This window comes from Athene noctua, chromosome 3 (genome assembly GCF_965140245.1).
Source record: "Athene noctua chromosome 3, bAthNoc1.hap1.1, whole genome shotgun sequence".
Lineage (NCBI taxonomy): Eukaryota > Metazoa > Chordata > Aves > Strigiformes > Strigidae > Athene > Athene noctua.
In genome coordinates, this window is record NC_134039.1 from 25,676,639 (window position 1) to 25,693,979 (window position 17,341).

The 17,341-nt window shown below is 38.5% G+C and overlaps 1 protein-coding gene across 4 annotated transcripts in view; it reads right to left on the bottom strand.

Moving 5' to 3' along the window:
• ITPR2 (inositol 1,4,5-trisphosphate receptor type 2) overlaps positions 1-17,341 on the bottom strand; it is a 287,303-nt gene that overhangs the window by 125,979 nt on the left and 143,983 nt on the right. For all 4 annotated transcript variants that reach the window (XM_074902357.1, XM_074902358.1, XM_074902356.1 and 1 more), the window contains exons 35-37: positions 9,267-9,457; positions 8,308-8,450; positions 6,038-6,146 (exon numbers count right to left, since the gene is read on the bottom strand). In XM_074902357.1, the coding sequence (XP_074758458.1) occupies positions 6,038-6,146; positions 8,308-8,450; positions 9,267-9,457 (443 nt within the window). The remainder of the gene's footprint in view (positions 1-6,037; positions 6,147-8,307; positions 8,451-9,266; positions 9,458-17,341) is intronic.

Sequence of the window (17,341 nt, forward strand, 5' to 3'; positions counted from 1 at the left end):
GGCTTTCAACAGGCTTCTTAACACAAGCAGATGACAGTCCAAAACTGGATCAAATCTCCAGGGCCTGTTACCTATAGAAAACCATTTCCCCTTAAAAAGAAGTCATGCTTTTCATATACCAAGTGCTTACAGCTTTTCTCATTAGCAGCAAAATAAATCTCTTTGTAAATGTATGTGATTGAAAACCCAGCAGAATATCTGGGGGATGTCCCCCACAGCGTAAAGCAGTATTCTCCTTTAGTCCAGAACAATGCACACTACAGGAGGGATAAGGGACATTGCAAAGATGAGGGATGCCACTTTAGAACAGTCTAGTTGATATTGCCTGTCAAAGCACCAGAAACATAAAGCAATAACAACATGCAGTAGTGGCTGATGGCCTGAGACCTTAAGCCTTCTGGCTAACAACACCTAACTAGTACAAACAACAGTACCAAGTCTTGTGGTATTTCTTTGCTTAATTATTCCATCTTGAGGCCTAGAGGGGGGAAAAGTGAAACTGCATTAGTTTGTTTCTCTGTAGGTTTTATTTCTTTGGCTTGTAAAATGTCAGCGTATGGGTATAATGAGAAATTACCACACTTTAAGGATCTGACCACATTTAGTGTTTAGTCTTGCATATCTGAAAGCTCTGATGCTCCTGCTGCTGCAATTACTCGCCCAGAGGATTCACAGCAATAGCAAAGCTTGAATACTCCACTGTAACGAATCAATCAGTGCAGGTTTTGGTTCTGCAACAGACCACCACCTTCAATCAAACCATGGCACAGAGAGAAAGGTTTGCCCCAGCAGTGTCTGAACTTTCTGCCATACATCCATCACTTAACTGTCATAACAAAGCCACAACAGTGGCTTCCAAACCACACCAGATATATGTGCTGGTCACAGCAACCAGGCTGGCACTGCTAGAGGTAACTGAACATTCTTCCTCTCTGCACCTCCAGTCACCCCCAGACTGTGGCTGTTTTCCTAAAGAGAGAGTTTTTAATGAAGGATACTGCAAAAATATCCTTTACTAGCTGAAATGTTCAAGTGATTTTTAAAAAAGTCAGTATAAACATCACTGAGCTTAAATGTTCTCCTACAGTATTTCTAATAGCCCTTACAGCCACACTGAGTTTAGTGAGAATGGCCTACAGGAAGAAACAGGCTACTGCATAGGCATTTTTATAAATAAGCACAATAAAACAGACAGCAGAAATAACGAAAAATTAAATGTATCAGAGTGCCTGCAGTGCTACTAATTAAAAATGTGAGTAGTAACACAAATAAAGGAATTTTGGATCCTGTTCTTCCTCCCATATAAAATAAGTGCCCTTTTAAGGTATAATACATTCAGCAAGCCCCACATATTCAGAATTATTCTCTTTATTCCCCTTTTATTTTTACCTACATTTGCTACTTATCTGAATGCTGCCTAATTTGCAAATGCAAATAAGTAAAATCACCTTGAAAAGATGAGGCTTTAGTATAGAATGCAGTTTAAGTTGAGAATGTCTTTGATTCAAAGAGCTGCAATGCATGGGCACTGTAGTGGCTTCTAGCAACATCTCCTGGCTTCTAAGACACACTGAGACCACTTTTCTCAGCAGAAAAAACCCTGCAGCTCCCACTGGTTTCAGCATGACTGGTGGATCAATACATTCAGGAACTGTGACTATTGTTTTTGACAAACTCATTGGAATTTTGTCAACAGCTCCACATGAAAAGACTCAGGTCTTCTGGCACAAAATAGTCACAAGCTGATAGTGGACATATCAGGGACTACATCTTACACGAATAAAATACATTTGTATTTACACTGAAGCTGTACTATTTTTTCCATGTATATTTGGTGCTGTTGCTGAAATCAAAGAGGAGAGGATAGCTTACATTTCCTGTCTAAAGTGGAATGCAGAAACGTTAACACTGCAAAATGAAAGGTTACAAAGCTACTTCTTTCATTTTAAATCACAAAGCTAGTGCAAACTTATAAGAGAAAGACAACATTTTTCATTACTTTTTCAAAAAAAGGCAAAAAGCACAACTACTTATTTCTGACAATTAAGCATCTTGCACAGTCTTTGTTCAGCTGATGCTTAAAACTGCAGTTTTCAATTGTTTATACTGTAGTTCAACACCTAAAGCAGGAAAAAAATATGAAGTCTGTGTTCTGCAGCACAAGCAACCCTTACTGAAAGGTTCACTCTATTTATAATAGTGTTTCCCTTAGGTTTCTAAGGTTCCCTTAGGTTCCTACCAGTTGGCAGGGATAGAGGCTTGGATATGCTGTAATACGCTATCATCCATTAACACTCTGATCAGCCAATAATGTTACATTAAACTTGTTCTATACACATGTTATTGGAGATAGTAATTTTTGCCCCTAGAGATGCTGACCTCACTTAAGAACAGTTGGGGAATCGGAAGTCTGTCCATGCCCAAGGCGCTGACATGTCAGCAGCTAGAGTGGGTTAAGAAGTTGCCATATGGGCACACTTTGGTCAAGAGTTGAACAACTTCATCAAATTCACTGAGGGAGGGTTTAATTTAAGCTTCTGAGCCCTCTTTGAAGCAGCTGGGAGGACTCAACCCTCTTGGCCCACCAGCTCTTTGTAGGGAGAGTCACTTTCAGCAGGGCAGCAAGAAAGATTTTAAATTGCTCCAGTCATTTGCCAAGTAAACATGCATCAGTGGTCTACATGTCTCAGGTGTCTTTGGAAACGTTGCTCAGATTCAAACTGAGACATGTAAGTAGGTCTAGAGGCAGCATTCACACAGAAATTTAAGTGAAATCAAGCACTACAGTGAAAGACAAAAAAGACTTGCCTTAAAAATTGAAAAATTCAAAACCAAGATCCTTCTGGGTTTGTAAAATGGGTACAAAAATATTTGGTCAGCAACAAAAAAAGCAAACACAGATGTGGCAGATCTAGTTCAAACACAGTCTTTTCTGTTTCTCCTGTTTTCCTTCTTGAACAGTCAGTCAAAAGTAGACTTTTATCTATACCACAGTAACTGTCTGAACAGAGGTAACATCAACTTCTTCCACACACTGCTTTACCCAAGTGTTTTAACATTATTCTGGAAGAGCCTTCTGTAAGAGAGGGGCTGTAGATCCAGTTTCATTCCAGTTAGTTACCTAATCAGTACAAATAGGACTAGGACTTAACACAGAACTCCCAGGAGATTGTAAGAATCACCCACAATTACTTATGAAAGCCAATCAATGACCAAGAGGTTTTATGTGTCATTTATATACCTTAAATCAAGCTTATGAAATTAAACTTTGATTCCTAACATGATATTGCTGCACTATGAAAAACAACACATGAACAAGCACTGCCTCAAAGATTAACTGCAAGGGCAGCCAAGGATGGAGCCAGCAGAGCACAAGCAGCCCTGAAACACACCAGCAAGGGGAGACACAACAATAGAATTGAGACAGTGGAAACAGGAACAGACATAAAACCAGTGAAATAAGCACCTACAGCTATCATTTCCTCCCGTTCCTTCAATGAAACATGCCACCTTCCAGTGGTCAAATGAAAGATAAAGACAGTAGAAAGGCAAGGTTTCCAGACCTGGATCTCAACTGTGGAAGGGAAAGGGAAGAGAAAGAGAGAGGAAGAAATGTATTTCATTATTTATTCCTTCTTTCTCACTGTTGGAAAGTCTGCAGAAACTGGAGGTTTACCATTTCTGTCAAATTTATCACACAAAATACATCATGATGCATTTCCTCCTCAGGTTTTTTGTCAAAATATTCCTCTGTGGCTTTGTTCTGGTACTACCATTATGTATTTATTACTACATTTTTTTTTAGTCTCTGCATAACATAGTTGAATAACTTTTCTGACAGTGAGATCACAATTCAAAAAAAGTTGGAAACATGCACAAGAGGTTATTCATTGTGATATTTTTACTAGTCTGAAGTTCATACCATGAGCAATGACTCATAGGAGTAGCAAGCCAGAGAAGCACTTGCAAACCATACATGCTTGTTTACTCACTTATTTGTTTGCACTGATTCATTAGGTTCCTCAGTGTAAAATCTATGGGACTCCAGAGAAAGCACAAGGGAGAAATTCAGTTTCCCCAAAGAGGTCTTCCACTCACCATGCCCTACCGAGATGGTAGAGTTCACATGAGGGGTCTGGGCATACACCTCCTATGTCCACTCCAGAGAACCAGAGGCTGAGCTGGCTGGGTGAAGAGCCCCTTACCTACCAATGGAGCACACTCCCTCTGGTGGCTTCACTCACTTCATCAGCATCCACAACAGGGTACAAAGGGCAATTAAAACAGGCACATTTTTTGTTTGCTTGTTTAAAGTCATACATTACAGCGTTGCTTTTTTTTTTTTTTTCCCCGTAGTCCTGAGACATTGTTAATTTTTGGTGGGTCCGTGCAATTATTTTGGAGAGGTTTGGCAAAGTTCATCATAGCATGCAGTTACTAAAGCAAATTAGTTCTTCCATGTGATGTTGTGGCACTATGGACCCAGAAAGATATAACAGAATAAGTATGAGTAATAATTAAGAACAATATCTGCTTCACCCTTAAAACTCTTGTTACAACATTAAAAAAAAAATTTTGTCTGTCTGGGCGTAGCCACATTTTTCTTTGAGCAGGAGGTGAAAACGAGGTTGGTTTTCTCTGTGTGCACTGGTTGTTTTTCTGTAGAACGGGGCTGATGTTTTGCTGTGGGTGCTTTTGTCTTCATCTCACTTCTCTGCTCTGAGATTTTTTTTATCCTGTCAAGCAGGTTGCTTAGAAGTCTGGGCAATATGTTCCCATGTCCATATGTTAAAATCAAACCAAACAATATACAGTCAAAGCAAAGACAGTGTGAATATTTCCAATTTCTAATATATGGCTCATCTATCACAAAAGAGAAAAGAATGTGTTGGTACTTTATCAATCATATAACAGGACCAAAACATTTAATTTTAAAATTAAAATCTCAAACACCCAGAAATAGGCATGAGCATCTTAAGCACCACAGACTTTATTTTTCTTAAGGTTAGATTGGGGTTAAGATTGAATCTCATAGCTAGTATACCTGAATGGTGGATAATTTTGCCAGGTACAGTAACATAAGTGCTCTTACTTCGATATCTGAAAGTATTTGGGTGTAAACACTTAAGACAGCGAAACAGTGCGACACTGGATTGTAATCTATTTTTTCTCAAGGCAAAGTGAAACCCATGAACATACTTGACTAAACATGTCAGCTGTGAACAAATGAAACTGATGGCACCAGGAGATTAGATATTAGCTCTATGATTCATATTTAAGATTGAATAATACTGAAAGAATTTGGGAAATACTCAGAAATACTGGGAAGAGGAAACCGCACAAAAGACACAGGGATAGGCTCAAAAAGAAGGGGCAGCTGACATGTAAATCTGAATCTAGCTACTGATACCCAAAGGCACAGGCAAGATGAAAGAGGTATTTGAAAAACTTGGTTTTGCAGGAGAAAACTGGGCAATAAGGGGAGAGAGAAGAATGCAAAAAATAATTAGACACTTCGAGAGTGCAGACTATTTAATTCTCCCCAAAACTGGCAGCTCTGCTTAAACATTACATATTGCTGTCACACATTTATGATCATTAAAAACTGTATAGAGTACAAAAGTCTGGCACCACAGGCAGCAGGGAAAAACTGTACACTTGCAATTAAAAATTCCTATATTTCCAACTGATTTTATGATAAAGTCAGATGTGACATAAGACGACTAGTCTCTAGAAATACAGAATATCCAATATATAATAATCATATCTAGTAATACTCACTACTGCTAATTCATTTCATCTTTCTTGCCTTGACTCTTGTCAAGACCCTGATACAAAACTATGTAAGGCAGATAGTTCTTTTTGTTCCAGTCTTACTTTCCACCTTACCACATTGTTCCTAAAACACCACGTTATCTTTATAACAAGTACAAAATTGAAATCATGTCGGATTTTGTTACTGTCCTAGAGCCAACATTTTAATACCATGCTATTAGTTCTATATTTAATACTAATATGGTAGCAGTAATAATAGTACCTCTTCCGCAAAGTTAGTTTTCTTGTCAAGCATTTCTCGCAATGTCTGAAGAATTTTAATGCAGAGCTTTTCTTCTTTCTCCATTAGCTTCTTTGTGTGATTAATCAACCTTAAAATAAAATATTAAATCTTAAAGAGCATTGCACATTGTTGCTAAGACATACTACACTTTCTGTATGCAAAAATTGCCTGTCACTATATTTTTCCTCAAGGAAAGGAAATAAAAGTAGACAAAAGAAATCATAATTAGAAAGGAAAAGGGACTTTCAAGGTGTTGTGAGTTTTTTGTGTCAATGGGTGTATCGTACTGCCCATACAGAAAGCAGAAGTCTACATCCAGTCTTTATGCATGCTTCCAGATTAAGATCCAAACTAGCTATTTCATCCTTTCTTCATTTAAAGGTAACTTATTTTAACCTTTATTTAAAGGTAACCAGCATTCACCATGCATCTTGCAAACTTTCAAAGCTATAACCTTTACACGTTCCAACTTCTATAATGGTTATATTTATTATGTAATTAGCAAATGGCATCAAGGCAGAATGATCCCCAAAAACCTTACATGGAGGCATTCAGAAAGGCAGACATTTGGATGAAACATAACCATTGTTTATATTTGCACAACGACTTTACAAGATTCTTTGTTTCAAGCCAGAAAACAAGGTACATTTCTGACTCCAACTATGACCGTGATGGGAGTTTGGGTGTTATTCAGCTTAAGCCAATACCAGAAGCAGCCTTTCTATCTCTGTGAAGAGCAGGTCCTTGCACTGATTCGCACACTGCTGGAGAAACATTTGTGAAAAGAGAAGGGGGAAGGAAATCTGAAGGACTTGGACAGGTTTTTTTCCTTCATTACCAGTGCTGCTTTATTGTGGATTATCAGAGTTCATCAGATTATGGCCTAGGATCAGCATACAGCAAAAGCACTGTTGCCACCAATTTACACATAAAGATGGCATCATTAATGGTGCTAAATCACAGTCACCAAAAACAGGGTTGGGAGGGCTGCCACTGCATCATCTAGACCTAACAGAACTGATTATATTTAGATTTTTGCTAAATTAGAATCATAGAACCATTTAGGTTGAAAAAGACCTTTAAGATCACTGAGTCCAACCGCAAACCTAACACTGCCAAGTCCACTGCTAAACCATGTCCTTAAGTGCCACAGCTACACATCTTCTAAATATCTCCAGGGATTAGTACACTAACACCATCCTGGGCTCAGTGGAGACACTGTGCAGGACTCTCCCACTGTCATCTTCACCAATTTCATGAGCTATGAGTCTAAAACAGTGCAGCTCTTAGGCCTGCAGTACTAACAATATTTTTAGAGAAGTACGTCTTTATCTTGGGATTTCTGCATAGCTCTGCAAAGCATTCCTTTGCCATGGAAGTTAATGAAATAAAATAGAAAACTGTTTATTGCATTACATGGGCCATGTCCAGCAGCCCTAGATTTGATTTGATGCCAACGTTGAACAGGAGTTTGAACAGAGGACATGCAGTGGGACAAGCTCAAAATTTAGATTAATCTTTCCAAACATATGAAGTATATTGTTATAATGCTACCTCTGCAGAATATGCAAAAAGCCAAGGAATCAGGAGAGCTGCCAAATGTGTTCATTTCCCCCAAGTTACCTATGTTTAAATCATAGTTTCTCAAGGGCGGGGAGGGCATCTCTCTTGAGAACTAATAAAAAAATTTCAAGATTCTATTCTAATGCACAGACTGCAAATAAAACATCTAATAATTCAAGACCAGGTAGGGGTGGTGAAATGTATTTTTAAAAAAACTGTTGGCAGTTCAAAATAAAAATCAAAAGATTTATTTGCTGTACCAAAAAAAAAAACAACCAACAACAAGAAACCACTAGCTCTGAGCACCCAGCCTCATTATGAATTCTTGAAAATTCTACCATGGAAAGTCTAAGTTTCTGCTGTAGATTTGGAGAAAATTAATAGCAAAAGTAGCCTGTTAAGAAAACAGAAGTAGGTTGAGCCTGCCACAATTTTAACAAGCTACTAACATCCCATTTCTAGTGAGACAAGGCAAGCAACCTCTCTCTCTCCTCCTCTCCAGACTCCTAAACTGCTGAGAAACATAAAACATGAAGCAAAAAGCCTCAGTTTTAAGTTTTCAGTATGAACTCAGACACCTACATGCTTAAGTCACTGTTGAAAATCCAAGGTAAGTGCTGTTGAAAAATTTATCTCCCTGCCATCTTTTCCAAAGAAGCAAACAGGCATCTCCTTACACCACTTACTTGGACATGAAAGCACCACATCTTACTCTGGCATCGCTCCCCTCAGGAAAAAGAAGTTCAGGACTGTGCAGCACATCAACCAGCACTGAGAATTCAGCTTGCATCATGGGAGTGAACTGCTGCTCCAAAGAGGACACTATGTCCTATGGAAAAAATATTAATGACATTCATAACATTCATAACTACAAGAAAACTAGAAGAACATGGCTGTGGAGTTGCACAATACTGTGCAATGGGCTATTTGACCCACTTCTGATAGCTGCAAGAGCCCTTATTAACCCAGGTGACAGTAAAGCAACTTCAGGCCTCTCTTCATGCCACTCCTCAAGCAGGGCAAGGGAGAGAATGTGCCCATTACTATCTACATTGCTGTTCTCTTTCAAATTTATCCTCTACAGTAATGCCACAAAACACCCAGCAACAGTCAGGATGACGGTGTGCTGGAAAAACGTATGTGGTGTTAGAGTATAACCTGAGTTGTTCCCTCCTTGGTTTTAGGGCTCCTCCATTTGTCTGGGTTTGCTGTTTTCTTAGTTCATAAAATCCTGATGTCATTTAACCACTACATGCACAAGGTGATCTCCATCCTACAGGCAATCTCCAGTGACATAAAGGCTCCTAAAATCACCAGTACCTCCTCTGCAGCCAAAACAGGACATGTGACCATGAAAAGGCAGAAAGGAGATCCTTCTCTGTGGACCACTTCGAGAAAAATAACATACTTCCTACCCCTTTACTGAATTCTGTAGGAGCTGAGTTCAGATCATGGATCAAAAGGCTCTGCATGTTGACTTCACTTTGAACAGACACTAGAGAAGAGCTGAGCCCTCCGCTCCCCCCACCTAGAATTGCAAAGGTCACTGTAATCTAGCACTAAAAATGCAATGAGTCTAATGTATTTTCCACATCTGGCACATATTAGGTAAATGTACCATTCAAGCTATTTGCTATTTTTGTACCTGTAGTTTTTCTATTATATTCCTGTAATCCCAGGAAGGCACACCAAGAGCTTCTTTAAAACGAGGTCCACTGCGGGCTGATATTCTCCACCCCATGGCTGCCCTCTGCACCATGTTAGAGTGACTCTTCATGAACAAGGTGTTGACCTGGCTGTCCAAATCCACTGGAATTGCAATCCCACGGTTCTTTGCTTTAATAGGAAGAAAAAGAAGACATTTGCAGTGGCAAAAACTTGAAAATCTTATGAAGATTGTGGTATGCAGAATCCTGACACTCTTGAAGTTAAGAGGCAGAGAGATCTCACTTCAGGATGTTTTAAAAATAAGGATCAAAACCCTAAACTGGTAGAAATCAGCTATAATCTAGTTAAAGAAAGCAAGCTGTACCACTTTAAATGAGATGAGGATTATTTCCAGCATATATTTTCATAGGTATGTTTATTTTCATATATATTATATATATATTTTCATAGGATGTTTATTTTTAAAAACAGTATCATTTTTTTACTAACTTAAAAATCAGGTCCAGAGATATTAAAAAGAGTAACAAAAAGAGTGTGCATTATTATTTCAATAGCTAACTGTTTAGAAGTAAAAAAATCTTTCTTCTAGACATATGCACATTTAGCCAATTTATCCCAAGTGCTCTTTGTTACTTTCCTGTGTAATTATCTTGTGAAGACCTTGAGAAACCAAGTGCATACAAATTAAATCTGAAAAAGACTGTGTCCTCTTCTCTCTCTCTCTTTGGTTTCCTATAAGCAAGACTTGTTAAACCATGGGTGTCCTGGATGCCACTACACTATAATCAACAGTTAATAAATGTGGAATAGTTTAACTAATAGTTAAATTAATTCAATCAATAGTTAAAAAAATGCAATTTTTTTTTTTAGACCTGAGAGGCAGGAAGTGACAAAAGAGGGAGTATCGGAGAAAAAAAAAAACTGAGGAAAGACTTGCATGGATTCTTACAAGGCATCCACTATTAAACTACTGCATCCTGAACTGTTGTTTGAAATGGAAGTTTGAAAGACAGTGTTAGAAGGTATCTGCTCTCATCTCCATGAAAACCTTTGTGTTTGCTGCATCTCTCCATTCCATTGGAGATCAGAGTCACATTCTTCTATGGGTCTGCTTAAGTTGTCTGAAATTCAACAAACAAGAGATCAATGCAGCAGTATCTCTGTTTGAAAGATTAGGTCACATTCCAGTGATTAGGCTTTGTATTCTATGTCCTTTCACTTAATTTCCATGGCACAGTTTATGTTCAGTAACAATTCAGAAGTAAAATAGAGCAGCAGTTTTAGTTCATTTGCATTAACAACTAATAATGACTAATTTTTCAGTTTTCCTTACTGAAACAAGATTAATTTTTGAAAAAGCATTAGCCCATATCAGAGTTGTGTACAACGTTTCTCTGAGGTGTATCCCTATCATTCTGCACTAATGTGTATGCTTTCCACAGCAGTGGAAGGCATCAAAAATAATCCCACCCCTCCTCCCAGTTCTTAAAACATATACAACTTTAAGTCCTGAAATTGTGAAGTCAACAGATGCCCTTCTTTCCTAAGCAGCCTATGCATCAAACTCCCACAGGAGTCCGTGCAAGCAGCGAGTCAGGTATACAGCTCTCACGAATGAAAGCTTGTGTGCTGCCAAGTACAGCGAGACACAGATCCCAGGCAGAAACTTTCTCTTCCCCAGAATAATATATTGTAATATCAGCATTTATTATAAACATAAATTTGTCTGTGACACCTCAACCCCTAATCTCACAGACTACATCAAGAGTGCTCTGTCACATATGTCCTCATCCCTTTAATGGCTCCCACAGGTGCAGAGCACCCTCCTCTCTTCCCACTGCAAGGGTGTATCCTGATGCAGGACCAAGGCTCCACCTGTGGATCTGGCTGTTTAACTGGGATAGAAGAGACATCTCTAATTCTTATTTCTGGTAGGCACTTTTTTTTGAACAGTTTGCCATAGGGAATTAAAAAATAAAGTTTTCTTAGGTCACGATGGGAAGATACATTTCCCCACAACCATATACAAATCAGCAGCAGATGTACAGCAGTTTCCACACTGAAAACTGACTTTTCCTTTCCACTCTCCATTTGATTTGAAGGCAAGGTTCCTGATTATCATGAGGAAAATACCATGTATGGCTGGCCATTATTTCTTATGACTGTTTTTCCATATTATTTGACTGGGTTATTTTTCAAAACACATTTGCCCTGCAGCTGCTTACTTTGTTACAGTAGTCCATTAAAGTTCTGACAGCGTGGGTAGGGTGCTGCTGCCTATTAATCCAATTTATTGTGTCCTAATGTCAATCACTGGAATGTTATTGGACAATGCTGATTTCTCAATTAAGTCGCATGTATGCAGAATCCTGATATACCCAGGAATAAATTTAGCAATGGGGAGCATGCTGTTCAGGGGAAAACTCAGACTTTTGCAGTCCTATAGATGCCATCTGAAGTTAACAACTTCCATCAGTGTCTGAGGAGCAGTCAAGGTCTATGATTGTTCAAAGAGTTGCAACTAATTAAAACCATCACAAAGAAAACCAGAGAGAAAAAAAATACTCCTTTGTTTTGAACAGCTCTTAAATGTATAATTCCATTTGTAATTAAGATTTGTATTGGTTGTCAAAGGGCACTGTTGAAGTCTAAGCTATAAACAAAGCCTTTGTCTTCTTATTTCTTTGCAGCTTGTAGAAAGTTTATCTTTCATTTGTTTCACATTTCATTATTTAAAACAACATGAAAAATATTTTTACATTTTGGAAAGCTGATGAACAAATGTGAACATAAATATTTATTTTTAATTTAGGTGTTGTAGGCTGCTTTCCTCTTCAAAATGTGTCAATCACCCTTAAAGTATGAACATAAAATATTTAAAAGCATGTTTATTTTTGTTTCACTTAGAAATACTTTTGGATGGCACTCAAACTTGCAAAATAAGGTTAGAGCTGTAGACAAAGGAGCCAGGAGAGGGTAAAATTCTGTCTTTCATCTGACTAGTGAACTTGGGGAAAAAAAGCATGCTATGTGGCTGTATGTAAACTGGTACCATAGGTATCAAAGCAGGATATTTACCAGGAGGGACCAGAACACGTCTTCAACTAAGGTAAATTCTGCCCTGCCATGGAGTACATAGCACAGTCTTATATATTGACCAGTTCTTATCTACGGCACCCTGCACAGGACTAATTACACCTTGAGTACACTACACTGTTTTCCCAGTGTCAGAAGAAATGCTCTTTGCTGGGAAATCCTTTGCACAACTCTCAATCCGCAGCTCACAATTATGCTATCAGCAGTAGCCACAGTTGAGCCAAGACAAACAAGTAAACAGTACCTGTGGAAACGGTAAGCAACACAGTGCTGCAGATTCAGCTAGGTCACAGTAAAATGTTCTGCTCTGTGCTGGATGGTTTGTGTGTATCCAGTGCATCAGCAACTTTCCTCTCCTTTACTGTTTAAACTATGAAAAAGTACTTTGAGATGGAGACTCAAAAGAAAAGGGCGACAATAATGTTGAGTAGCTAAAAATCAAGCTGCTCTCTATGACTGAGCTAGACTCCCCCGAAGCCCCAAGAGCATAGTCCAGCTGCTAACAGAAGGGCTGAAATGGGATGAGATGTATTTTTTTAAATTACCAGCATGTAGTTCTCTTCACAGAAGCACAGAAATTGGAAGTAAAAGGATCTATTTCAGGAATGCTTGCTGAAGCACTACCCTTTCACTATACTGCCTACCTGAGTCTTAGGACCAATTTACTACTAAGAATTTCCAGGAAATGGCCTTTGCCTGTAATTTTCCTTAGAAGCCCATTCTTCAGAGTAATCTATCTTGCCATAAGGAAGCTTGCCGTTCTTGATATTCCTATCTAGAGCTCCCTAATTTTACATTTCACTCCATTAGCTTTTGTAGTGTATACAAAATACAACAGTCTTTAGTGGCTTCACAGCTATTTAGCTATTTGCAGTACCCTAAGCCATCTTTGGTGTGGGTTTTCTGGGACTCACACAGGCATTTCACCCCTTAGAGCACCTCAAGGTGGAGCATGATGGGCAATCTGGATCACAAAAAACCCACAGCTGTATCTGGCTGTGAAGTGAAGCCTATACTCTCTTCTCCTTGCTGTTTATACCCTTCTGGTAGTTGCAGACAGCTATATCAAGTTCTTCCACACTTCCCAGTTGTCACTTAATGGAGCAATGCATATTTAGTTCAATTAATTTTCCTCCATAAATCAGTCCCTCCAGCTCCTTAATCATTTACTGACTTCTTAACAAATGCATTTGGATGGAGAGACACTAATGCTAGCAACAGCAAGACTTTTTATGAGAAATATAAGCTTTGCATAGACAAGACACAAGCCTGCCAGTCTTGTACCCTTCACTTGGATGTTTTTTTCTAGCAGAAAATCTATGCTAAAATATTTATCAGTCTGTAAAAAGATCATCATTGAATTTTTCTTGCAATTAGGGAAACACAAACAGTTAAAATAGAATAAAATATGTGCTTCATCTGAAATGTATTCTTCTTGCTGTCAAAAAAGTAACATCAGGATAATTATTTTATTTGAACTAAAAATTGAAAATGAAGATCTAGGTTTTTATAAAATAAAAGAAAAGATTTTACAGCTCAAATGGGAGGTGAAATAAAGTAGTTTCAGGGCTGAAAAAATTGTTCTATGGAAGTTCATCTATACGGACTTAACATACACATAATAATTCCAAAAAAGCATTAAATGTAACCTAGATTTTATGTTTAATGTTTCCTGTTTGTAATTTTTCAGGGAAAATGAAAGGGTTTTAGAGGACATATAAGCATGGTCAAGAAGCACCACAGGAGAGTTTTTTGATTCTGTACAAAGGGGTACTGATGAGCTGAAATTGGGGAATAAATACTCAACTAGAAAGAACTTCACTACTCCTTCGGACCATCTGCTCTCTGTTACAGACAACCCATATTCTTCAATATCTTTTGAAAAATGTATCGAGCCCAAAGCTAGCTTTTCTGGCATACCTCTTCCCTCTATTTTTTCTGGGCCCGTTGACCAAGGACATCCTTCCAAAATTGGTTCCAAACCTCTTGAGTTACAATCAAAACTTATTTAGGTTATTTACAATCTAGCACAATTTGTGTCCTGTTGGTTTTGGGTCAACACTGTCCTTTAGTTTAAAAGTCTCTTCTTCATTCTTCTTCCTAAACACTTTTAAAGAGCAACAACATAGGCCCTTGTTTTGCTAGTCAAAACATGTGGGGCTTCTGTAGTCTCCTCTTGTAACACTGTTCTCCTTTCCCCTGATCATCACACAGTAGTACTTCCTCTGTACCTGGTTCTAGTTTTGAACTTATGAAAAAGCAATCTTACAGGACTTGCCTCCAATTTTGTAGGATGGAAACAAGGATTCTCCTTTTGCTTCTCCTGCACAGCATCCTAGAGTATAATCTGATGATTAATGTGATTTGGCTTGTTAAAAGATTTTTTTTTTTTAAATGGTCTGCCAAGAGAAATAATCTAACAAAATGCAGGTTCCTATATGCCACTGTTTATACTCATCTGGGAAATTCCAATTATTTCATTATTGGTGGTAACAGCATGGACATACACATACTACATCCTTGGGATACACACACAGTATCAGAAGGAAGATGCATAAATCATAAGGGAGAAAGCTAATGGATACTACAGAGACAGGAGTATAGTACTACATTCAGCCTTGTAACAGAAAACATGCTTGGGGAAAAGATATAAGAATCACCACTTAATTAAGAAGCAAAGACAGTTCTTTGCATGAGTCCTGAGAGACTGGTCAGCCCTGGGAGAAAGACCCTGCTCTAATACAATTTAAGATATACAATCTAGATCTTTAGTTGTGAGGACAGGTAATACACCCCAATTTTGCAATATGGAAAGACAGTAGGTGGTTTAAAATGCAGGCTTTGAGACTGGCCTCCACCTTTCTTAATTTTGCAAAGATTGTAAAATGTAGGAACTGAAAGTCCTTTGATAATGAATTAATTTGAAATAAATTAAACTGTTAGACATCTTTAGTTCCTCTGTTTTCAGAGGACCTTTTAAACATTTTTCATTTGTAGCTATTTTACCAGTGAGATGGAAGCTGTTTTCATCATTCATTTTTTGGACTATATTTTCAAGCAAAAGTTCAATCCTACGTAATAATAGAGAAAAAGCAAAAGTGATATATATATATATATATATATATATGTGTGTGTGTGTGTTAATTCTCATTACTGTGATAATCTGCTTCAAAAATCCATATGAGCAAGTCACATTAATATACAGACATTATTTTGTAAGTGTTTCTATTCATGCTAGGTAGCCAAATGTTTACTGGGCGATAAAAACCTGATGCACGTTGTTATCTGTGTGTTCCAAATCTCTTGGAGCCGCACAGGGGTCTGCTGAAGAAGACAAGCAAGCCTCTATGCTTCTTACTGAACTGGAGGCAGACAACTGCCTGGAGACAAAGCATCAAGTAAAGCCTGAAAAGCTTTTTTCCCTAGTGATCAAGTGGAGTTGAAGTTTACCAGGGTTATAAGAAATTAGCTTCTGCAACATATCCTTTTGTTGACCTGGAAGATAATGCACATTCTTACAGTGCTGGTAAGAAGACAGATGTAATTATCTTAAGGTCTTGAGGCAATACTTAAATCCACCTGCCAGCAACAAACTAGTAAGCACTAAGCAGAAAATACGTGGTTCAAACTTGCTCTGAAATGGGTCTTTTAAAAGTGCATTATTACATGGATCTTTAATATCTTGGGAAATCTGTGTATGATCTTTCTTCCTCCTGAGATCCTCCTAAATCCAGGGTATGACACCAAAAAAAAAAAAAAAAATCATTATTGCTCTTTCAACTCTATACTACATTTATTTTCCATGAAAAGTCTTTGGTTCCTGCTAGAAATCTGTCCAATACTCTATCTCTCTGATACAGGCAAAATCTTTCTAGAGGTTGTTTTTTTAAACTCTGCTGTGAAACATGAAGGCCCTAACATTAAAGCTGTCAAACTCTCAAGTCAAAAAAAACCCAACAAAAACCGGCAGAAGGCTTTTTACATATGCCTAGCCAAAATCCAAACCTAGTTCACATACACAGCCAGCAAAAGAAAAAAAAAAGGTTGTCCTGTTTGCATTACAGAAGAAACCTCTGCCTCCTCAAAGAGAAGCACCATTTTGTGCAGAACATCGAATAGAGAAAGGCACCAGGCACGCACTGTAACTGCAAAAGGGCCTCGATTTTAAAAGCTTCTACACCCATCTAGGGCAGTTATTCTGAAGCTTTCAGCAGAGCAGGCCTACTCAATCAGCCCAGGCAAGACATGTTTCGCCCCGTGCCTAAAAATACTGAGTATCACCAGTGGTTAAAATCTCCACTATCCAAACTTTTGCACAAGGTTGTTAAAAACTCCCCTCCCACTTCTCCGGCTAACTTGCTCTTTGGGGAAATCTCCCTCACCTGTTCCCTTATACTCCCTTTCTGCACTGTCAATATAAAACCACCAAATAAAAATGTGTGGCAATTTGATAATGTGCTAGTTTGAAAACAAACTAGTGGGAGACACCAAGTCAGAATAACAATTTAATAAGGAAAAAAAAAAATAAAGGCAGATAGCACTGGGTTAAACTAACAGAGTCAGGATACAACCTGACACCTGTTAATCAGGGTGGTGGTAGCAGTCTGGTAGAATGGTGGCTGCAGTCCCCCCGAAGCAGTGATCCTGTAGAAAAAAAGGTCTGCTCGTCCTCAGAAAAGTACAGTGGTGGCTAAGTAGCTCCTGTCCTCTGGAAATCCAGTGGAAAAGAGAGTGTCTCTGGTATTCAGAATCTCAGGTTATATCCAGGATGGAATGCTGGTTTTCTCCCTCTGGGTGGAGCATCTCACAATGGGATAATGAGTCATGCTGCAAGGCATCGACGGGCCATTAACAGAAAGATAGTCTGGAGGGGGGGGGGGAAGCAAGGAAACACTGCCCCACCTGATTTCGACAGCTCATGAGGATGCTAATAGAATACACTGCAACCCAGGACAG